Genomic DNA, 24031 nt, shown 5'->3' with positions numbered 1-24031 from the left:
CGAGCACCAACTAAGACTGTGGAAGGCGGGCATGCGGCTTAAGGCGGAGTTGAAGGGGGCGGGGACAGAAAAACCCTAGAGGATTGGCTGGAGAAAGGAGGCGGGGCTTGATAAGCCAGGTGGACGGAGACCATCTCAAACCATAAATAAGGCGCCACATGGCAGGGGAAGGGAAGAACTGGCGGTGGGGAGAAGGGGAAGGGAGGGATTTAAAAAAAAAAGGCAAAAGAGAGCGCTAGAGATGTCGGCGCAGGCGCAATGTTGCATCCCACGGATCCAATTTCCTCTAGCTCCGCCTCTTTCTCGCGAGAGTACGGAGTCGGAGGCGGCGCCCTCCGGCGGCCGAGGGGGGCGGGTCCAGGGAAATGGGGCGGCTTCTTTATGATCCGCTACTCGCGGGGCGGCGGCGCGATTGACTGACGAGGCAAGGTGAGGTGAGGCGGGTGGCGCGAGGCAGGCGGCGAGCAACGGCCGAGAGAGCTGCGAGGCTGGGAGAGGAGAGGAGGGGAGAGGAGAGGAGAGGTCCGGGGCAGTGGGGAGGAGGAGGAGGGATGGGGGAGCCGGGAGGGGAGGAGGGGCGGCAGGGGGCGGCCCGCGGCGAGCGGCTGGGGACCTCAGCCCCGGTCCGAACCTAACGGTTTGCTTGTTGCCCGGCGGGTCTCAGCTCTGGCCGGCTCCGCTCGGGGGGCGCCGGAGCTCGGGGCTCGCTGGTCCCCTAGCGCCTGGTCCACCTAGCGGCTGCGGGGGGCTGCCGTGACCTCTTGCAGCTGTCAGGTCTGTCCCCCTCACTCACGCACCACTCACGCATCCTTGCACTCACACTCATCCTTGCACTCACAGCACACTCGCACTCACACTGGGCGCCGGGACCGTGCGGATGCCGGGTGCCTCGCACCCTCTGCGCCGGGAACATTCTCGGGACCATCCCAGAGAGAGAGAGACGCCCCGACACACCTCTCCGGCTGCCGAGTCTCCACCCTTCAGTCATTTAACATTGAGTCAGTGCGAGCGTGTGTGGCGCGGGGCCAGAGGCTCCATCCAGCCCACCTTCCTCGCTCTCTTCAGGCTAATCCTCCTCCTCCTCTTCCCTCCTTCCTTCACTCCCTCTCGAAGGTATTAAGAAATCAGCACGTAGGAGGGCGTGGAAAGGGAAAGTGCAAACACACCGGCTTTGGGCTTCCCCTCAGGAGGAAGGGGAAATGGAGGAGGTGTAGGAAACATCCTTTTGTGTCTGCAAGCATCTTGGATACAAAGTTATGTGGAGAGAAAAATGGCCCTTGTGTTCCCCACCACGCCTTCTGCTTCTTGGGTTATAGTGTGTTCTAGTTTCTTATTCAGAGGAATGAGGTGCTCTAGGGTCCATTTCAGGACTGTGTATGTGTGTGTGTCTGTATTTACATTTGCTATAACATCTGTGGATCCCTTTTGTAATTTGCATTCAAATTAATGTGCCGCCCAGATGTGAGTTAGACAAGTGCCTTTGGAAATTAGTATTGGGAAACTATTGCATATATGTGTGTGTATACATATATACACACATGTGTGTAAATATAAATATAAAACATGTTATATAAAATATACAAATAGTTTCATATAACGTTATGCACGTATACAATGTTATATACAGTATATGCGTGTATATTTACGTGTGTACGTGTATATATGTATATTCATAATACACACATATAACAAATGCTATGTAATATATGCAACATATACTGTATGTGAGCATACATATATGCACATGTGTGCATATATGTATATTATACTATACATGCGTTGTGTTATATGCATTGTGGGGCAGCTAGGTGGTGCAGTGGATGCTGGGTCTGGAGTCAGGAAGACCTGAATTCAAATCCAGCCTCAGACACTTATTAGCTGTGTGACCCTGGGTAAGTTACTTGTTTGCCTCAGTTTCCTCATCTGTAAAGCGATCTGGAGAAGGAAATGGCAAAACTCTCCCGTATCTTTGCCAAGAAAACCCAAAAGGAGTCACAGAGAGTTGTATGTGACTAAACAACACAAATGCATATGTGTATATATAGTATGTGTAGATATCTGCGTATACATGTGTGCATGCATGTACATATATGTGTATATTGACAGATGGAATTTCTACTCAGGATTTACTATTGAACTTGTTAACTTCAAACCCCATCTCTTTGAGCTAATAATCCTGAGCCTTCAGGTATTGCAGATTCACTGCTATATGTCTAACCTTTCCACTGGTGCCTGGGCCTGCCTTTCTTTTTTATTTCTTCTTCCTCCCCTTCCTCAACTACAAGTCTGATTTTTAAAACATTTACTAAGTAATAATAGAATTGTGTTGGTTTTTGCATTGAAAAAAGTTAAATCTGTATGGGGTGGAGAATGGAGATTGGATAGCTAATATTCTGTTGAGTTTTTACTTGTATATTTATTAATTCGTTTGCTGCTTTTGAGTCCAAAAGGAGAAAAAAAAGTATTTATTAAATAGTACAAAGATGCTTCAGTATTATAGATGGTGTTTTCATTAGTTTCTCTTCCCCCCTCCCCCAGTTCACTTTCAATTTGGGCAGAGAAAGGACCATGTTCTCAGTCATGGAATATTTTCTTGTACCACCTAATCTTACCACTAGTTGCCAACATTGAATAAATCCGTCTGGTTCTGTTGGGATACTTTCAAATGATAACAATGTTTCTTCTTAATTCCTTTGGTAAAACAGTGACTGTGTAATAGAGTCTAGTGTGATGTATTTAAGTTGTGGAATAGTGTTTCATAAGTGACCTTTTGCTCCAGAAACAATGTTACCTCTTCAGCTAAGGGAAACCATGTATTAGTTGTTAACAGTAAAATTTATATCTTCCATTTGGGCTCTTAGCCACTAAGAGATCATTGGCAGACTGTTGGCATTTGTAGAGATTCTATCTGGCACCAAACACAACAAACCATAGTGTTTTGTGTAATTATTAAATTATTTATTTTATATAGAAGACTCAGTATGAATAAGAATGTGAGTGGCAAGCAGAGTGGTTGCATTAGTTTTTTTTATGAGTTAGTGCTGCCTAAACTATGCCTATGCCAGAGATGACAGAACCAGGATTTCAAGTAGATTTCATTAACCCCCTTAACCTTTCCTTTGGTTTAGTGAGAGAAGAGAGAACTCAGGGTAGGCATCATGTACAACTATCATATGTACCCTGAATTATTTCTTCTCTTTCAATTATTTGAAGGACTGTTATGCAGAAGAATGATTGGACTTGTTCTGTTTGCCTTCAAGGGGCAAAACTAGAAGTAGTGAGTACAAATTGCAGAAAGGCAGATTTGGTGTCAGTGTAACACTTGGAGCTGTGAGTAAAATGGATTGGCCCAGGAGATTGTAGGTTCCCTTTTCTAGAATTTTTCCAAACAAAGGGTGGGTATATTATAGATGGGATTCCTGTTCTGGGATTCACTGGACTAGATAACCTTGGGGAGGGGTGGGGGTTCCTTCCAACTTCGTGATTCTGGGCTTTCCCACTCTGTGCTGTCTCTGCAATCTGATTTTGGGGATGGGTCGGTGCTAGTATCTGGGTACAGAGGAAGAGAGAATGGAGACATTAATAAATCATAACTTAAAAGTAGGAATGCTTGTATCTTGAAAATTGCCTGAATATCTTTCGCATATGTTATTACCATAACATCTGTGAAGACCTTTGTAATTTATATGCAAATGATTGTGCTACCCAGCTATTAGTTAGATATGTGTCTTTGAAAATTAGTATTGGAAAATCATCACTTTAAAAAGGCTTCTCATTTTGATCCTACTTTATTAATAAGTTGATTTGACAAATTGGACATCTAAAAATTTATCATTATTGCTTTTAAGAATAAGACTTGGAGGGAGTGAGAATACTGTCTGAGACAAGTAGCATACTTACTTTCTGTGCTATTCTGAACTATTCAAGACTGCTGATTAATCCTCCTCTCCCCTTGAAATCTTAATGCTGTACTTGTTATTAATGGTAGGGAGAGTGGCTATTTACATGCTAAATAATATTAAAGCTGGTGGTGCTAGGTGATTATTTTTTATGTTACATTATTAATATCATCCATTTGCTAAATTACTTTTGGGTATATTTTAAGACTTGGAGGGAGGGAGAATACTGTCCGAGACAAGTAGTATACTTACTTTCTGTGCTATCCTGAACTATTTGAGACTGCTGATTAATCCTCCTCTCCCCTTGAAATCTTAATGCTGTATTTGTTATTAATGGTAGGGAGAGTGGCTACTTACATGCTAAATAATAATAAAGCTGGTGGTGCTAGGCGATTATTTTTTATGTTACGTTGTTTATATCATCCATTTTCTAAATTACTTTTGGGTATATTTACTCTTTTTCACTTTGAAAGCAAAGGGGGGTTGTTTGTTTCACACACACTTTGTACAGGCATATGATGTGTAGATGGGTCAGGAAGTTTCCCTTTATGTCAACAGTTAAAAGACAACTGGCTTACCTTGAAACTGACAGTATTTCCTGCCTACATCAATGGCAGTTGCCATCCGTAGATTCTTAGAATGTCTGAAAGACAAGCTCCCTATTTCTATTGTCAGGTGACCCTAAACTTGGCTCTGCTGTTTCTCACACCCAGGCAGATCAATCAGCTTACCTCATTTCTCAGTGGGGTTGAGAATTTAATTGCTTTCTAGCTTTATCTTCATTGTACTCATTGTTGTGTTATGCCTTATCATCATCTATGTGCTATTGATATGGTTTCTTGTTTGCTACTGGATTATTAATAACTCTGGTCTGAGTAATCTGTTATTACTTTATCTTTTTGAGACTGTTGAATTGTTTTTTTGTGATTTTTGCATAGAAGCTATTTTATTTTCCCTTAAGATTTGTAAGTCAAATATCAATAAAATAGATAGTTGAGCATCCAATCCCATGGTAGGTGCAACAGAGAGTGTAGAAATCAAGGTCCTAATCTTCAAAAAACTTACAGTCTAGTTGAAGAAACAATATTCATTAATTGTTTCATTTTAATTGTTTCAAAAATTTTCTATCTTTTTTTTTGGAGGGGGGAAGGCAGGGCAATTGGGGTTAAGTGACTTACCCAAGGTCACACAGGTCATTTTTTTTTTCTGAATTCATCCCTCCCCTTCTCTACCCAATTAGTCCCCCTTTGTATCAAATAAACATAAGGCGAAAACAAGTTTAGCAAAAGTGATCAAACTATCAACCAACCAACTCTGACAGAATATGCAAAGTTAAATACTTATAGTCCCTCATCTTTGCTTAGAAGAGAAGGTTTTACAATTATTTTAATCCCCGAATTGTGAGGTACTTATTGACAACCCTATAGGAGTTTAGAGGAGGGCAAAATCTCTGTGGATATGGTGGACCTTTATTCTCCTGGTTTTGCTGTATGACCTTGGACAAAACAGATATCTTCATTGGATTCTGCTTTTTCATTTGGAAAATGAATATGTTGGATGAGATCTCTGAGGTCTCTTCCAACTATAACTTTCTGTGCTTACAAAAGCACATTCATTAAACAACCACCTTCAATGAGAAGGTGGGGATTTGAATTGGACTTTGAAGAATGGGTAGGATTTGAAAAGAGTCAAGGAATGGTATTCTAGGAAGAAAAAAATTGGCACAGGCATAGAGGTTAGAAATTAGCATGGCTTATGTTGGAGATACTGAGGAAGCTAGCTTGGCTTATAGAGTATTAAATAAAGGTGAGAAATTAGATTAGATAGGTTAGGGCCAAATTCTGGAGGGCCTTGAAAATGAGGTGAAAGAATCTGGACTTGATGTTGTAGAGAGCAACTGGAAAGACACATACATACATACATATATACAAACATAAAGTAAATAGAAGATAATGTGTGTGTGTGTGTGTGTGTGTGTGTATGTGTAAGGCACTAGCAGCTGGAAGGATCAGGAAGGGTGGCACTTGGGCACAATTTTGAAAGAAACAAGTAATTTTAAGGTGGTAAAAGTGAGATGGGAGTGCATTCTAGGCGTGGGGGATAGCCAGTGGAAAGGCTTGAAGATGGGAGATGAATTAGCTTGAGTGAGTTAAGAGCAAGGCGGCCAATTTGGCTAAAATAATTTTAGACTGGTAGTAGCTGACTATTAGTTGAAAACTATATGGTTGATTTCATGCAGGATCTGAGTAATTATACTGGAATCATTGAAAACTTAAAACAGAGAAAAGCTATGAATCTTGGAGATTCTTAGTAAATCTGTTAGCCTTTTGCTAATGTGAATTATAGATTAGTGCAACTGCATTTTTTACGGTTTGCTAAATCTTCAAACAAAAAGAGGAGTGGAAGAGAATAAGCATTTATGTAGCTTCTACTATGTGCTGGGCACTTTTACAAATATTTTCATTTGATCCTCCAACAATCTTGCAACGTAGTTGCAGTTTTTATCCTCATTTCACAATTGAGGAAATTGAAGCAAATGGCTTAAATGGACTTGCCCAGGATCATAAGTATTGGAGCCTGGATTAGAACTCAAGTCTTGCTGACTCTAGGCCAAATGCTTTACTGGGCCACTGGCTGCCTCTGAGAGAAGCATTGTGTCCTCACTTAACAGTCACTTGGATACATCTCAGGCCCTTCAGTACATGTAGTTGGAAGAACCTGTATGATATCTTGTGCAATATTCCCTGACTTTAGAAGAATCTCAGCTTGAGAGCCTGTGTTTTAGAAGCTGCCAAGTTATATTGATGTGCCACTGAGTGAAGAATACCAATCAAATTGCAATAATTATTTCCTTGCCCTAGAATTTCAGTGGAAACTTTGCCCCTCGTTGGCAGACATAACACTTTCCCTCTCAAAATTCAGTGTTTAATTCTCACTTGTCTGGCTGATTATAGCAAAAATTAACCAGATAATTGTCACCCATTCTCCCTTCTCATCTTCTGCAATTGTCATTCATGTTGTCTTCTATAGAGGATCTGTACAATGTGATGGAGGCCTGCCTGTAGGTCCTCAAAGATTTTGTGGCTGTCTGTTTAACATTCAACCTGTCTATCTGTCACTGGTGCTACACTGATTAGCCTACCTTCTTTTCATGCATTTCCTGCCTTATGTCCTTTAAGCCATTTCAAAGTGAACAGTTCACAGGATGAACTAAATGTACTTCATGTAATTTTTTATAGAAATCACTTCATAGACTATTGATGTGAAGTGAAAATCAGTTTTTAAATAAGGATTTTAATGTAGAACCAGAGTAAATGAGAAGGCTTTGGAGAGTTCTTTAAAATCTACCAGTCAGGGAACATCTTTTTGAGGCAAGGTTGATTAAACATAGCCACCTTCATATTTAGTTCTATGCTTAACAGTATAGGGTTCTTCAGTGAACCAAAGCAGTACTTAGATTCCTTTACTTACCAGAGACAAACACATTTCTTCAACGGCTCCTCCACCCCCTATTGGTCTGAACAGTCATTTGACAAGCACGAAGCCTTGTATGGCAGCACAGAGTGCTTCTACAGGGCTGCCAAGCCAGCCTTTGGCTTGCAATCCTGTAATGTTGCCTGCCCCTCCCTGTGAGTCTTAATAAGCAGTCCCACCCCATGTTCAAAAACAACCCTAACTTTCAATTACAGCATTTTAGTTTTAATCTTAAATTTTTCTGTATTTTGTTTTTGTAAAAGGGATTGGTACAAGATGACTCCCAAATCCTTTCTTAGTGCCAAATTCTGATATTTGTTCTTTATCTAAAGTCCCTGTAGTAAAATATCAAATAAGATGATAAGCTTTTCCCTGTAAATCTTTTTGATCATTAAACTTGATTGAAATACATAAGACTGACCGATTTTCATTTGTAAAGTTAGCCAAAGTTCTGTTACTTACACACACACACACACAGACACAGACACACACACACACACATGTTCTTGGCAGCTTTGTGAAGTGCAGAGATTTTTGGTTGGAAATAACTCCTTGACTGATTTGGATGAAAAAAATCATTTTTTGAGGTAGGGTCTCAGTTATGCTTTTTTTGAAACCCTCAGGTTCATAAATTCAGCTATTAGCTTGGCCTTTCTGTTGTACCTTTTCTTCTTGATACCATGGTACATCTCCTAGCTCGTAAAATGAGATAAGGTGTTAAATACATTGTGGCAGGTTTAGACCGTTTAGGCTCCAGTGTCAGTAATTTCAGATGCTTAAGTATTGTTTTTTTAAAAATTAAATTGATAGTTGATAATTTTACATTCTGTTTATCTGTTATTCTTTAACTCATACCCCTTCCCTGCTTTCTACATCTGTTGCCAATTCTGAGAGCTATTTTCAATCTGACCACAAGCTAATTTATATTTTATGTAAGTATTTTGGAAGGAAAGCTACCAGACTACTTTAAAAAAAGGTTCCTTTCACAGGTATGTTTCATACACTCAGTAGTTTTGTTTTTGTAACTGCTATTTATGTGGCTTGTTTTGAAATTAGAAATTACTACAGAAATATGAACACAAAATACTGCCTTTCTACTTAATTTTTAAAAAATCTTTTATATTCATAAACAAAACAATGCTTTTAGTTACTTATCATCTGGCTTTGAAAAGTCAGGAACAATAAATGTTAGCTAGAATAGCAGCACTCCCCCCCATGCCTTTTTAGTCAAAACTGGAAAGAGCAGAAGCAAAACTGGTTCAACTGCTGAACTTCAAGTCTTAAAGTTGATTAGCTAGACAAGCAAGGCTTTTGCAGTTGTGCTAGAAAATTCCTTTTATTTAAAGACCACAAGAATTATGTCACCTTTTGTCTTTTCCTTTTCATTTATGCCTCTTTTTTTTAGTAAGTTATGTATGGACCAGGCCTGTTTGTGTGTATACATATACGACATATGTTTATGTCTATATACACATATATGCAGAAAATGAGACAAAATAGTATTTGTTAGCAATTTACTTTGTTCTTGGCATGAAAATGATCTGTGATTCCAAGAAAAGATTCTTGATTTCAGGATTCTGATTACACATAGCTTTATTGTCCTTAAGTCTTATATTTAGGTTATTTTGTATAGACTTTTAATACAGTAACCAATATTTCAAGAGGAAAGTTAAAGTGTTTTAATGCCAATGGAATTTTAGAACTAGAAGGAACTTGTACATGTAGTTCAACTTTTTTCATCTTAAAAATGAAGAAACTGAGGTTTGGAGAAGTGATTTATTTAAGACAGCACAGCGACAGAAATAAGTAAAAGAACTGGGACTACAAACCAAGTCATCTTGATTCTTTGTCCAAATTTCTTTCCAGCACAGTGTTTTCAGCATTATAATAGTCTATGGGTTGAAAGATTTAAAATTGTTAATAAATAAAGCAAATGTAAAGGAGGAAAAGTTTGAATAACTTGAAAAAATCGTAATAAACATCATCCTTTTAAACAAAAGAATACACATAGCTTTGAACTGTATTCTCAGTTTGAATAAACAATGAAATGTCAAATGACTCAACTCTGGCACAATCCATTTTCAGAAATGGATATTGAGTTGAATGCAGGAAAGGAAAATTTATTATTAAAGTTCCAGCTAGATATAAATTCTAAGAGTGTATCTGAACTTATTGTGAGGAAAGTATCAAAATAGAGTTGTAATTGCGCAATTTTGTGTCTTCTTTGTTACTCAAAGATCAGAGACTTGGCATCTGGTGGATGTGAAACTGCCAGGAAGTGAAACAACTTTATTTTCATATAACAAAGAAGCACAATTCAGCTGAACATACAAGTAAACTTGTCTTCCTTCCTCGTTATTGATTAAACTCAGCTCTGAAAAAATAAGAATATTGCCACCTGTGTCTAAGTTCCCTGGGAAGGGCTGGAAAAACATGGGCCATGCATTTCTGTTAAAATATATTGCTTCTCTTGGTAGGGGTCAGCTGTTACCACCAGAAAAATTGTGGACCTATCAATGAAATTTTTATTACATTGCTTGGTAATTCATCTAGAAGAATAGGACCACTTTTCTTTCTTGCATTTATATTGAAAATAAAATTTTTCTCATTTTCTACAAAATTTTGCATAAGTTCAAACTAATTACTACTTTGGAAATTATTCAATCAACAAGCATTTATTAAACTCCTGCTATATTCTAGGCATCGAACTAGGTACTGAGGATACAAAGAGAAAAGTAAAACTGCTCCTTCCTTCAAAAGACTCTGGCTCTAATGAGGGAGACAGTATGCAACTAAATGGGGGGAAGGGATGGGAATAAGCATATATACATATATACATACATACATATATATGTACACACACATATATATGTTCTAGGCACTTGGCTAAGCACTTTTTTTTTTGCTAAGTTTTTTTTTTGCATATCTCATTTGATCTTCACAACAACTTTATGAGATAGGTGATATTATTGTCCCCATTTTACAGTTGAAACTGAGGTTAAGTGACTTGCCCAGGCTCACAGCGAGTATGTGTCTGAGGCTGGCTTTGAAGTCAGGTCTTTCTGATTCCAGTTCTGGTGCTATATCCACTGCACTATCAGCTGCCTCCAGACTACACAACACACAAACTGGATACCAGGTAAGCTTTAGGCGGGGTGGGGTGTGGGGTAGTGAAAGGTACCCGTAGCCAAGGAGCAGGAAAGGCCTTGTGCTGAAAGTGGTGCTTGAGCTGTGTCTTAAAAGAAGGAAACCAGATATTCCAGAAAGGAAAGAAGGAAACTAGAGGTGAGGAGGATTCAAGGAATTCTTGAATCATCCAAGGAATGAGGGACGGCCAGTAAAAAGGCAGATTGAGTATGATTTGTGGGGACAAACAAGGAAGTGAGTAGGGCTAGCTAGACCATAGAATATGTAGTAAGGCTGGAGAGGTAGGATGGAACCAGGTTTAAGTGCCAAAAGTATAGTTTATGTGTAGTAATAGGGAGTCAAAATGTTTATTGATCATAGGATCATAAATCTAGAGTTGGAAGGGTTCTCAGAGGTCATCTAGATCTAGTTAAACCCCTTAATTTACAGATGAGAAAAATGAGGCCCAAAGAAACTGAGGCCAAAGGTTGCACAGGTACCAAGTGTCACAGGTAGGATTTCAGCCCATATCCTCTGACTCTGGAGCCTCTGTTCTTTTGGGAAATGACTTGATCAGGTAAATGGAGATGGGGAATGACTTGAGATTGGTAGGCCAATTGGAAGGCTCTTGCAGCAATCCAGATGAGAAATGGTGAGGGCCTGAACTAGTGTGGTGGTAGTGTGATGATAGATGCAGGGGATGCTGTGGAAGCAGAAATGTGAGATATGTGGGGTGAGAGTGAGGAGAAGAGAATGAGTTGTGAACCTCAGTAACTGGAAGGAGGGTGTTCTCAATGGAAATAAGGAAGTTTGGAGGATGGGTAGATTTTTTGAGGAAAGGTGATGGGTTCTGTTTTGGACATGCTGAATTTGAGATACCTATAAAGCATCCAGTCCAGTAGGCAGTTGGAGACATACCAGGAGTGAATATATAGATTGGCGCATTCTTTATAGAAATGATAATTTGCCTGATGGTCACCACACAGGAGTATAGTATAGAGAGAAAAGAGAAGAGGGTCCAAGACACAATCTTGGGGTACATCTGCAATTGGAGGCATGGCATTGATTTTCTAGTAAAAGTGTATGACATATGTAATATTTCCTGCATGATTAAATATACATGGCTCCCTCTTATCCCCTTCTCTTCATCTCACACCACTCAGATGCCTTCAGCCATCATCTCCTCCTTCTCTCCTGTCTCATGTGAAGAGGTGGGCCTTCACAGGGGAAAACTCCATATATGCACAAGTGACCTTCTCCAGCATATTGCCCTTTCTGTGATTCCATTCTTTCACTTTAGTGTCTTCCTGTCTTCTGGCTACTTCTCTAGTGACTACATATATGCCCATGTCTTCTCCATTTTCAAAAAACCCTCACTTGATTTGACCATCCCTTATAGCTATTGTCTCATATCCTCTCTTTTTGTGGCTAAACTCATTAAAAAGGCCATATATAACAGGTGCCTCTACTTTCCTCTTAGTCTCCTCTTGTCTGCAGTCACTTCATTCAATGGAAACTGCTTTCTTGAAAAGTTACCTCTTAACTGACAAATCTAATGGCCTTTTCTTATTCTTCATCCTTTTTGTCCTCTCAGCAACATTTCACACTGTTCATCACCCTCTTTTCCTTGATAATCTATTCTCTCTAGTTTTTCAGGACACTGCTCTCTCCTGATTCTCCTTGTACCTATCTGAAGGCTCCTTCTCCTTTTCTGGATCTTCAACCAGGTTGTGACAACCTTCATCCAGGTCACAACACTGGGGATGTCCCATAGGATTCTATCTTGGTCTCTTTTCTTCCTCTATACTAATGGTGTCCAATTTAAATAGAAATTAGATCTCCGAGTGCCACATATTGACTTAGAAAACCACAGGTTAGTATTATGTTGTATTTTAAATATTTATTTTGTCAAATATTTCCCAATTACATTTTAATCTCATCATAGGGCACTTGGCTGTGAGTTTGGCACCTCTGTTCTATACTATTTTACTTACTGGTACCATCAACTCCTATGGTTTCAAATCATCTCTACAATGATGATTCTCAAATCTACTTACTCATCCCTAACCTCTCTGCTGACCTCCAGTGTCTCATCTCCAACTGCTTTTTAGACATTTTAAACTTCATACAACTTACTCTGCTCATCACTGAACTCTCCACAAAAACCTCCCCCTTCCTAACTTTCTTATTACTGTTGAGGATATTATTGTCCTAACCTAGGCTTGAAATCTAGCCATCATCCTCAAATCTTTAGGTTTGTAACATTTCTCATATATGTCTCCTTTGACACAACCACTACCCTGGTACAGGTCCTCATGGCCTTGCTCCTAGACTATTGCAATGGCCTGCTAGTTGATCTTCCTCAAATCTTTCTAGTCCATTCTCTATTCAGCTCTCAAAATGATTTCCTGAAGTGCAGGTCTGAGTAGGCCACTTCCCTATTCAATAAACTCCAATGGCTTCCTATCACTTCCATGATCAAATATAAATCCTCAGACTTTTAAATCCCTTCATAACCTGACCCCTTTCTACCTTCTTACATCTTATTCTCCTTCACATGGACAGCTAGATGGTGCAGGGCCTAGAGTCAGAAGACTTATATTCCTGAATTCAAATCTGGCCTTAGATACTTACTAGCTCTGTGACCCTGGGCAAGTCATTTCATCCTATTTACCTCAGTTTCCTCACCTATCAAATGAGCTAGAGAAGGAAATGGCGAACCACAACAGTATCTTTGCCAAGAAAACCCCAAATGAGGTCATGAAGAGTCAGACACGATTGAAAAATGTCTCAACAACTCCCTCAGATACTCAGCACTCCAGTGATATTGGCCTCCTTGCTGTTTCTTAGCATGACACTCCATATTCCCATTCCATGCATTTTCACTGATTTTTCCCATGCCTGAAATTCTCTCCCTCTTCATCTCCACCTTCTGGCTTCCCTGGCTTCCTTCAAGTCTCCCTTAAAATCTTACTTTCTACAAGAAGCCTTATCTTATCCTCCTTAATATGAATACTCCAGAAGTTGAGGAGAAGGAAAAGAGGGGAGAGGAAGGGAGAAGAAAACCAGCCTTAAAATATGTCACACAAGAGGTATCATTTTGCATGTTCAAATTTCAGAGTATAATGTTTTAATGGGATTTGCAGACTTATCATTTCAGTACCTAATAGTCAAGATACTCTGGATCTAGTGTTGATTCTAATAGGTCCATTAATTATTTGTACAAGTTTGGGTAAGTCTTGATTTTCTCCTCTTTAAAGTGAGTGACGAGATGATCCCCCATAGCTATAGTTTCTCTTGTATTTCTTAAATGAACACCATCCACAGTTTTGAAGTTTAAGTAGTTTGGATTACACAATAATTCCGCAGCATTCTAAATGATTAAGAGAAGAAAATGTAGATGTTGAAGAAAAAATAAATAAAAGCTACAAACTAAAAAGAATACTAATACCTTTCCTCTGTAATAGCTGTCTGAATGCTGTCTCCCTCATTAGACTGTAGCCCTTAGAGAGCCAGGACTGTCCTTTGCCTTTCTTTGTGTCCCCAGTGCTTAGCGGAGCACCTGTCACGTGGTGTATGCTGATTGAATGATTTTTGATGGACTTTTTGATTGATTGACATAACAAAAAACTCTGATTGTCAGATTGTTTTGCTTCTTAAAATAAAGCATAATATTATATGCTAACAGAATTGTGACATATTGGAAATATGACTAGACTGAAGGTTAGGAGATTTGAGTTTGATGTCCAGCTCTGCTTCTTACTAGCTTGTGTTATCTTCAGCAAATTTGAGGTTCAGTTTTGCCCTCGGTAAAATGGAGAAGAGATTTTGATGCCTACCTTATAGGACTGTTGTGAGGGTAAATGAGAATGATCATGTAAAGTACCATATGCTGTCTCATCATCATATGATAGCACCTTTGGGTGTTTGCAGGTTTCGATAATGGAATGCTATCTCTGGTAGGTCCTGCCCAGCTTGAAATGCCTGATGACATACTGTATGTTTGTTCTCTGAGGATTAGTCTTGTTAAGCTGAGGAGAGGCTCACCCCCGATGACCATCAGTTAAGCCATTAAACTTCCTGAAGACTCTCTACTAAGTTGTTAATGTATTCTAATCTGTGTTGTTAGAGGCAGCACTCACATCTATGAAATCACAGATCCTTGAAGTAACTAATGATTAAAATACAGTAATTTTTAATATGAAAATGTCAATTAAATTGTTTAATTTTGCAAACTTGGCTTAATTTCATATTCACTGGTATGGCTCTATTAAACTTTGAATGTATTTCACTTACTGGGATATAAGATTTTAAAATTCTCTTTGAATTAATTTGATATATTATAAGATTCCTTCCTTCCTCAAGCTTTTAGGAAAGCCCTGTTTCTTCCTTTTCTGCTGTTGGTTTTATCTTTGTTGCATCAGAAAACTACATATTTATAATAATGCTCTAATATCTTGAAAAGGGTTTTAAACTAACTTGATTTCCTCTTTGCTTTTATAGTGCCTGTCCAAAATGGGAGGGAAATAAGCTGTCAAATTTCAGAGTCATAGAATTTCATTGTTGGAAGGCATCTAGTAGCCATCCTAGAGCAACCTATAGCTGAAAAAAGAATCTTCTCTGCAATATCTGACAGCAAAGGGAGAAGGGGGTCATCTTGCTGTGTACTGGCAGGAGCGGGTTTTGGTGAACCCTTCTCTCGTTGCCAGTTCCCACTAGACACTGGATATTTACCCATGTCACCCCCTCTGCCTGAATTCCATCTTGCTCTACTACAACCTTTGGGACCCCCTACCCAGTAGTTATTGCTTGGATCCATTTGCCCCATTGCTCCCTAAAGGCAGTGGGGTCTTACTATCTTCCCAGCTGTTTTGCCTGCTGGACTCTTAAGTACCACCAGGCATTTCTATTTGCCACGAAGCCAAACCCATGTTCATGTGTTGTCTTGCTTAATTAGAATGTGAACTCCTTGAGAGTAAGGGCTTTTATTTGTATCCCCAGTGCTTAGTGCAGGGCTTGGCTCATAGGAAGTGCTTGATAAATGTTTTTCCATTCTATGACCTCCCAGTCTTTGCTTAGAAACTTCCAGGTAGAGAAAACTCTGCTGCCTCCCAAGGCAGCCCGTTCCTCTTTTGGATAGCTCTTTTTGTTAGGAAATTTTTCCTTATGAGAACCTTAAGTTTACCTTTTTGCAAAGTCCACCCATTATCAGTTGTGCTGTCTGACACAAAGCAGAACAAATCTAATCCTTCTATGGGACAGCCTTTTAAATACTTGAAGACAACTATCATATGTCCTTAAGTCTCTTCTTTCTTAGGTCAAACATCGCCAGTTTTTTAATTTTATCCTTATGGTCTCAAGGCATCTCACTATCCTAGTGGCCCTCATTTGTACACTCTCCAGCTTATTAATACTCCTCCTCAAATGTGATGCCCTGAACAACATGTTTTTCCAGAGGCAGTCTGATTGGGATAGAGTACAGTAAGACAGACCTCTGCATTAGTTTTCTTGGCTGCCATATCAATACCTTTGACTTATATTAGTCTGATAAAATTGCCAATTTTTTTTTGTCAAACAAACTGCTATCTAGCTATGCCTTTCCATCTTGTACTTGTCTTTTTTTGTTTCAAGTATATAACTTTTACATTTATCACCTTTAAATTGTATCTTATTAGATTTGATCTACTATTCTAATTTTCAGGATCTTTTTGAATCATTCTGTCATCAATTGTGTTTGTTATGTCTCCTTTTCATCATCTGTAAATTTAATAATCATGCCATCTATACTTATGTCCAAGTCTTTTATAAAAATGTTAAATAGCACAGGGCCAAGCACAGATCATTAGAACATTCCACTAAAACCTTCCAAGTAGACATGAACCATTAATGAATATTCTGGAGAATAGCTAATGAAACCCATCGTCCTCTTTTTTGTAGAGGGACAGGGGACTATGAGGGGAAAATGTTGCATGCATTGTCAGATACAGTTAACTGTGTAGATTCTTTTTGCATGACTGTTTTTCTTTATTACAAGGGAAGGTTCAGATTTGCTGGAGAGGAACTGGTTCAGTCATTCAACCATTTCCAAATCCCCCTGCCCCAATTGTATTACTGTCTCTTCCACAATTCTCTATGTTTTCCACAAGAATAGTATGAGACACTTTGTCAAGTGCTTTGCTAAAATCTAGGTAAACTTAACAACATTCCTTAGTAACCCTGTTAGAAAATAAAATAAGAATAGTTTCATGTTACTTGTTCTTGAAGCTATTCTGGTTCTCGGTGATCTTCCTTTATCTAGCCATTCACTATTCCTTTTAATAATGTATTTTAGAATTTTGCCAGGAATCAAATGAAGTTAAACTTACCTAGAATGTGCAGACTCTAATCTTGTCTCCTTTTTTGGCAAGGAAGACAATGTTTACCCTTTTACAATGCTTCAGTATTTCTTCTTTCTTCATCTTGGGGGAAAATTTTATATGCTTTTTGTTTTTACCCTACAATCATTTATTGATACCGCCCTTTCTCATAAAAAAGAAAACCAATTAAGCAGCTACAGTTATTGTGTCTGACAATGTACACTGCATTCAGCATTCAAAATCATCCTGCCTTTCAACCAATAGGAGGGAGGTATATTTTCTTATGTGTTTTCCAAGCCCATGACTGGTTTTTCAGTTTCCCACAGCCTTTCCAACACCAGTTCCCCCATGATCTTATAAAGATCAATGACAATGGCTTAGTTATACTTGTCAGTTCTTTCTTTTTTTTAATTATTTTTTTCAGTCAGTAAAAATTTGCCCTCTCCCTTCTAGTTAAGTAAGAAAGAAAAATATAAACCCTGTTCCAAGTATGTATAGTCCAGCAAAGTAGATTCCCTCATTGGCCATGTCAGTTAAAAAAAAAAGTTTCATTCCACTCACTGAGTCTTTCACCTCTCTGTCAGTAGGTGGGTTGTTTGTTTCATAACCAGTCTTCTTTCCCTCCTTTCTTTCCCTCCCCTTCCTTCTCCTTTTTTTGAGGGTTTGGCTGGGGGAGAATTTCTTTACTTATTTCACCTAAGCTGGAAATGCAATAGCTTTTATGGGTCCAGTCCCACTACTGATTAGCTTGGAAGCTTTGATCTGCTTTTTTCCCATCTGGACCAGTCTCTGTCATCCTTGCCCTCCCTGAGGCGACCTGGTGGTACCGTGACCCGGGGACTCACCATAATGCTGGTGAGCTTAGTGCATCCACCTGATTAGCTTTTACACTCTTCTGAAGTTTAGAACTACTGAGTTCAATTGATCTGTTGGCTTCATCCTCACTGGTAGCAGCGATTATAGGTGTGTGCCACCATGACTAGCCACCGGTCTAACAAAGTAAGCAAAACAAGACCATTTCTGACCAACCTAGGCTCATTCTTCAGTTATAGTCTACTACCACTTCTCTGTTGAAAAGAGGGGGATAGGTCAGATCATTCTTCTGGAATTAAGTTGGTCATTTCATTTAAAGTGTGATTCCCAGAACTTCAAGGGGCCTTCAAGGAGTGATATGAATGTAGACACTATGATTTTTTGAATGTGGCTGTTATCAAAACATCCAAGTCTTTATTGTTTCCATCTCCTATCTCCTGCCTTTGCACAGGCTGCGTGCTCTTCCTGGAACATTTTTCATCTTCAGTTCTGCCTCTTGGACCCCATAGCTCCCTGAAAGGCTTAGCTGGTGTCACCATCTGTAGTAAGTCTTTTTTGATTCCTTCAATTTTTAGTTTTTCCCGTCCTGAAATTCCTTTACATTTATATTTGTGTATTTTATATGTATTTTACATATATTTTACTTTCACATTCAAATTGTTATACACTTATACACTTATTGGTGTATCTGTTTCAGTCACTTTCTCCTCTCCCTCCATCCCCACCTCCACCTCCTGTTAAGCTTCTTGAGGGCCGGGCCTTTTTTTTTTTGCCTTGGTATGCACAGTGCCTGGCACAGAATAGGCACTCAAGAAATGCTTGTTGGATTTGTTTGAATAGAATTTTTCGTATTGATACTAAGCCAGGACTCTCCTATCCTGTACTTCTGTAATCATTTTTTAAGCCTAAATATAAAACTTTTTTTTTTATTGCTATACTTTAACCTTATTCTTTATTTATGGAAGCACCACTGTAACCCCAGTTAGAATGCCAGACTTGTTATCAGGAAGACCAGGGCTCCAATCTTGTCTTTGCCACTACTGTGTGTGATCCTGGGCAATTCACTTAACCTTTATGTATCTCAAGCTTATCAGTAAAAGATAATTGAGATCTGGGGTCTTCCTTGATAGGAATTTCCATGATCAGAGTCCTAGTCACTGGCAAAAATCAGATTCTTTGCATATGTCATGTACTGTATTGATCTTTTGTTATAGCAATCAAGATCTCCTTAAATCCCGAGTCTGTTAATAATCTACATATAGGAAAGGTGACTAAAAAGATATAAAAATAATCTTTAAAAAGATTTGCTAACCCCCTAAATTTTATTTAATCTGAAAATTTATTAGCTGAAGATTTATTAGCTTTCAACCTGAGTATTTGTCCATATTATTGATGAAAACATTGATAGAACAGGGCCAAAGCCAGAACTTTGTGATGCTACTAGAAAATTCCTTCTAGGTCGTTAGAAAACTCTTGGCTTATGCTTTGTGTTTGTAATTGTTCAACCACATAATTATACTATCATCCAAACCACATTTCCCCCTTGTTTGTGAGGCTATTACAATGTCTTGTTGAAATAGATACGTACCTTTCAACATTCCCCAGCCTACCAGTCTAGAAACCCTATCACATAAGGAAATGAGATTTAATTAGCATGATTCACTCTTCTTGAACACATGCTGATGTTATCTTTTTTAAGTGCTCAAATTTGTTTAATAATCTATTCCAAAATTTTGTCTAATATTAACATCAGCTCACTGGTTAGGATTTTGGGAGGCCTACCTTTTTTTAAAAATTGTAACATTTGACTGACTCTAATCTTTGGGTTCTTCTCTTTTTCTCCACCTCTTTCCTTGAAGATTATGTGATTGAAGACCCATTGTCAGGTTTTCTTTTAGTCCTCTGGGATGGGAAAGTTCAACATTTATCCTGTAAATTTAAGTTTACTTAAAACAGCTAAGACTTCTCATACCATCTCTTCACCCATTTGGGGGTTCCGTTCCTTCTCAGCTGTGTATTCTCTTTCCCCCACCCCCAGGTTTGAAGTTTATTCTCCTTGCCTGGAGACAAATAGTGAACTAGGACTTCAGGAGTTCTGCTTTCTGTCTGTCATTTGTTAAAATGGTGTCTTCCCCCCAGGAGAGTGTCCTGTCCCTTCTTTGTTCTTATTCTAAACCTCTAAGTGTAGCTTTAAAAAAAGCTTCATTTTGTCCTTGACATTTTTTTTTGCCAGATTCAGCTTATTCTGGTCTTTAGCCTTTCTGACACTATTTCTATGGGTTTATGTCACTCTTTATAGTTGTCTTTGTGCCCTTCCTTCCATTTTTTTCCTGCACATCAAAAATTGGAACTTATGAAATGATGCCCTTTGTAATTATATCAGCTCTTTAGGTGCCTCTTCTCTTTCTTCTTTAGTATTATGATGAAATCTGTTATCAGTTTCAACCTGAGTTTTGTTAAGAGCCCAAGTAATTTGTGACTGATGCAGAAAGTGAGAATATATGAAAGGGAAACTGTTATTTTTCAAGGTTCCTACTTTGATTCAGAGAATGTAAGAGAGAATTTACTTTTTAACCTCATTTTCTTATTGCCTTCCAGGCTGCTCACCACAGCACAATGTCTGATCCCTGTGTAAAGCGGAAGTGAACCTGAGTGAAAGGGGGAGGTTCCCCTTACCATCACAGACAGAATGACCAAGATGAGACTCTTGAGACTTTGGATTGTCCTGGGATCTGTCTTTATGATTCTTTTGATCATTGTTTACTGGGACAATGTGGGGACAGCACACTTCTACTTGCACACATCATTTTCCAGACCTCATCCTCCGGGGGTCCTTCCCACCACTGCAAAGGATGAAGAAAGAGAATTTGTATCAGATGTAGATGAATTTCTAGATAAACTGCTTAGTTCTGGTGGGAGACAGAATGACCCTTTGAGAAAAAAGACTGAGCAGCCTCCTCTTCATGGCTCTAGTAAACCTATTCTGGGCAATATGGAAGAGAGTGTGAGAGGTTATGACTGGTCTACCCGTGACGCTAAGCAGAACCCAGATCAGGAAAAACTCCAGGCAGAGAGGAGAAATATGTTGCGGGAATTTTGTGCCAACTCCAGCTTCATCTTCCCTACCAAGAATCGTTCATTTGATGACATTCCTAATTATGAATTGAATCACCTAATTGTGGATGACCGCCATGGAATCATTTATTGCTATGTGCCAAAGGTGGCCTGCACCAATTGGAAACGAGTGATGATCGTTTTGAGTGAGAGCCTCCTGGATCAAGGAATCCCATATAAAGACCCCTTAGACATTCCCCGGGAACATGTTCACAACACTAGTACTCATCTCACTTTCAATAAGTTCTGGCGGCGATATGGGAAGTTTTCGCGCCACCTCATGAAGATTAAGCTGAAGAAGTATACTAAATTTTTGTTTGTCCGTGACCCCTTTGTGCGTCTCATCTCAGCCTTTCGGAGCAAGTTTGAGCTGGAGAATGATGAGTTCTACAGGAGATTTGCAGTTCCCATGCTGAAACTGTATTCTAACCACACTAGCCTCCCCACCTCTGTCAGTGAGGCCTTCAGTGCTGGACTGAAGGTCTCATTTCCTGACTTCATCCAGTACTTAATTGACCCACGGACAGAAAAGCTGGCACCCTTCAATGAGCATTGGAGACAGGTGTACCGCCTGTGCCACCCTTGCCAGATTGACTATGACTTTGTGGGGAAGCTAGAGACTCTGGATGAAGATGCAGCCCAACTGCTGCAGCTTCTCAAAGTGGACAAACTGCTTCATTTCCCCCCTAGTTATCGGAACAGGACTGCTAGTAGCTGGGAGGAAGACTGGTTTGCCAAAATCCCTCTAGCCTGGAGACAACAGCTTTATAAGCTTTATGAGGCTGACTTTGTTCTCTTTGGGTACCCCAAGCCTGAGAACCTACTTAAAGACTAAGCAACAGGGGAAAAACTCCCTCAAACCAAAAAACTTGTATTTTTATTTTAAAATAAAATTAAGGATCTGTCACATCGTGATTTTTTTTCCTGCTGAAGACAGAACAATTACGTATCATGGATATATACATATATGCACACATACATACATATGTACATGTATATATATGTATGTGTGTATGTATATATTTTCTCTCTTATTGCTTTTCTCTCCCTGTTTGCACACTTCTAGGATGCTCCTACCAGTGGAGCCAAAGAAAAATCTGGAATTGACTGTAAACAATCCAATTTTTATTTTTTAATAACCTAGGACTTTGCAATCGGGACACATTCTTTACTCCATTGCCTATGTTCTTTGAGTTCCTTTGTTAATATTGTTTTAAAAATTAATATATTTCAGATATTTAATATGAAATATGGAAAAGGAAATGATGGAGTAAAATATCACATCTGGTTTTTTGTTGCCTTTTGTGGTTATTCTTCGGCTAAATAATGAATGCATATACACAAGTTTAAGTATTTTTATTGCTGAAATGGCCTTAGAAAACCTAAGGTTAAAGTTTAGTTAGTTTTTATTAAGATTTCTAGAAAAGTGGGGAGCTAAATTTTTTAGGCAAGTTGTCATACCTATATTTCTAAAATTAAAAAGCCAACTCCCTAAAAGGTGAAAATTTAACTTAAAATAGTATAAGTGGCTTATTTAACCAAAAAAAATTGAGCTATGAAATTTGACCATAGAAGTGTAAAAGTTAATAACACAAAGCTTTGGTATATATTATAACCTTTTTTGGGGAATAATATTTTTCCCAATTATATGTAAAAACAAATTTTTAAACATTCTTTTAAAATTTTGAGTTCCAAATTCTCTCCCTTCTTCCTTTCCTTCTACTCTTCTTGAGATGGTAAGCAGTTTGATAGAGGTTATACATGTACAATCATGCAAAACATTTCTGCATTAATCATATGAAAAGAAACAGACCAAACTGCCCCCCGCCCAAGAATATTATTGCTTTGGACGTAAAACAAGTAGGAATACACACTACAATTAAAAAATTTTCACAAATGGGCATTCTCAGTTGTCAACAGTGGGAAAACTTACATGATAATCAACTCTAGTGATTTTCTTTTTTCTATTAATTGATTGGTTTCAGGTATTAGGTTTGATCTTTGATTTATTGATAATGAATATCATTCCTGCACTGAAAATCCTGGAGATTAAATTTTAAAAGAAGGATTTTTTAAAACAAGACTGAAATTTTCTTGGCCGCTTTAAATTTTTGGATTAACTGTTAACTGACTAGATTTTGCAGGTGGTGAAATGTAACATCTGACCTTTTGTACAGTCACCCCTGTGTTGGTTGATAATGTTGCTGAGTTCCTGAAAGCAGAGCCAGCTAGTAATTACGATGTCAAAGTAAAGCATCACCATATCCTGCTCTATGTCTTTCTTTGTCTTAGGTATAAAAATCATTCAGTGGCCTTCAGAGTGCTAATCCTGTTTAACCCTAGCCTAGAAAGTGACAGTGAATGACACACTGATCTTATACTATCATTGTGCTTCTTGTGTTCTTCCTGTTAGAGGTAGTCTGGTAGATAGAGCACTGAAGTGAGTCAAGAAAACCTAGATCAGGCTTCCACCTGAGACACTTAAAAATGTATGATCTTTGGCCTCGGATTCTGAAGTGGGAAAGCGGGTATGATGATAATAGCACCTGTGTCATAGGACTGCTGTGAATATCAAGTGGATAATGTTTTAAAGCAGTACATTAGCCTTAAAGTGCTCTATGATTGTATGTTCTGACTATTTATAAAAGCAATGGTTTGACTTTCATCTTCAAGTGAAATCTTCATCAAGTTTGTATTCTATTGGAGGGATAAATTTACCCCACTGCGTAAATAACAATATAATTTGAGGGGAGTCATGCAAGTAGGAGGAGAATCAGGAGAGAGCCATGTCATTTTCCTTGTTGTTGTTGTTTGTAGAGGGGAAGGCAGGGCAATTGGGATTAAGTGACTTGCCCAAGGTCACACAGCTAGTAAGTGTGTCAAGTGTCTGAGTCTGCATTTGAACTCAGGTCCTGTGCTCTACTCCCTGCACCACCTAGCTGCCCTGAATGCTGTGTCTTGAAAATTAAAGAAGGAAAGTATCCAAGAGGCTAGAGCATGGTCAACAGTGTCAAACTGCACAGAGGTCAAAGAACGATGAGAAATGAGAAGAAGCCCCTGGATTAGCAATTAAAGTGATTGCCAGTAACCTTGGAGCAGAGAGTTTCAGTTGAGTGGTCGGATCGGAAGCCAGATTTTAAAGGGTTGAGAAGTGAGTGAGAGTTGATTTGGAGGCAAAGAATAAATACAGATGGTTTTTTCTAGAACTTTAGTTCTTAAAGGAGGAAAGAGAAGATAATGGTTTGAGGG

The 24031-nt window shown here is 38.9% G+C and overlaps 1 protein-coding gene across 2 annotated transcripts; it reads left to right on the top strand.

The window, feature by feature from the left end:
- Positions 1-436: 436 nt before the first annotated feature.
- CHST12 (carbohydrate sulfotransferase 12) lies at positions 437-22072 on the top strand. Of its 2 annotated transcripts, none has more exons than XM_036736461.1 (2): positions 437-522; positions 20267-22072. In XM_036736461.1, the coding sequence occupies exon 2, from the start codon at positions 20358-20360 to the stop codon at positions 21615-21617; it is 1260 nt and encodes a 419-aa protein (XP_036592356.1). In that variant the 5' UTR covers positions 437-522; positions 20267-20357; the 3' UTR covers positions 21618-22072. The 2 variants fall into 2 exon arrangements, with proteins under 2 accessions (XP_036592356.1, XP_036592358.1); XM_036736463.1 differs by lacking the exon at positions 437-522 and adding an exon at positions 10425-10512.
- The last annotated feature ends 1959 nt before the right edge of the window (positions 22073-24031 follow it).

This window comes from Trichosurus vulpecula, chromosome 1 (assembly GCF_011100635.1).
Source record: "Trichosurus vulpecula isolate mTriVul1 chromosome 1, mTriVul1.pri, whole genome shotgun sequence".
Classification (NCBI taxonomy): domain Eukaryota; kingdom Metazoa; phylum Chordata; class Mammalia; order Diprotodontia; family Phalangeridae; genus Trichosurus; species Trichosurus vulpecula.
The sequence above is the reverse complement of the archived record's forward strand: the minus strand, read 5'-3'. Positions and strand labels throughout refer to the sequence as shown.

Excerpts from the sequence above, each read along its gene's own strand:
- CHST12 (XM_036736461.1), top strand. The coding sequence starts at position 20,358 with ATGACCAAGATGAGACTCTTGAGACTTTGGATTGTCCTGGGATCTGTC.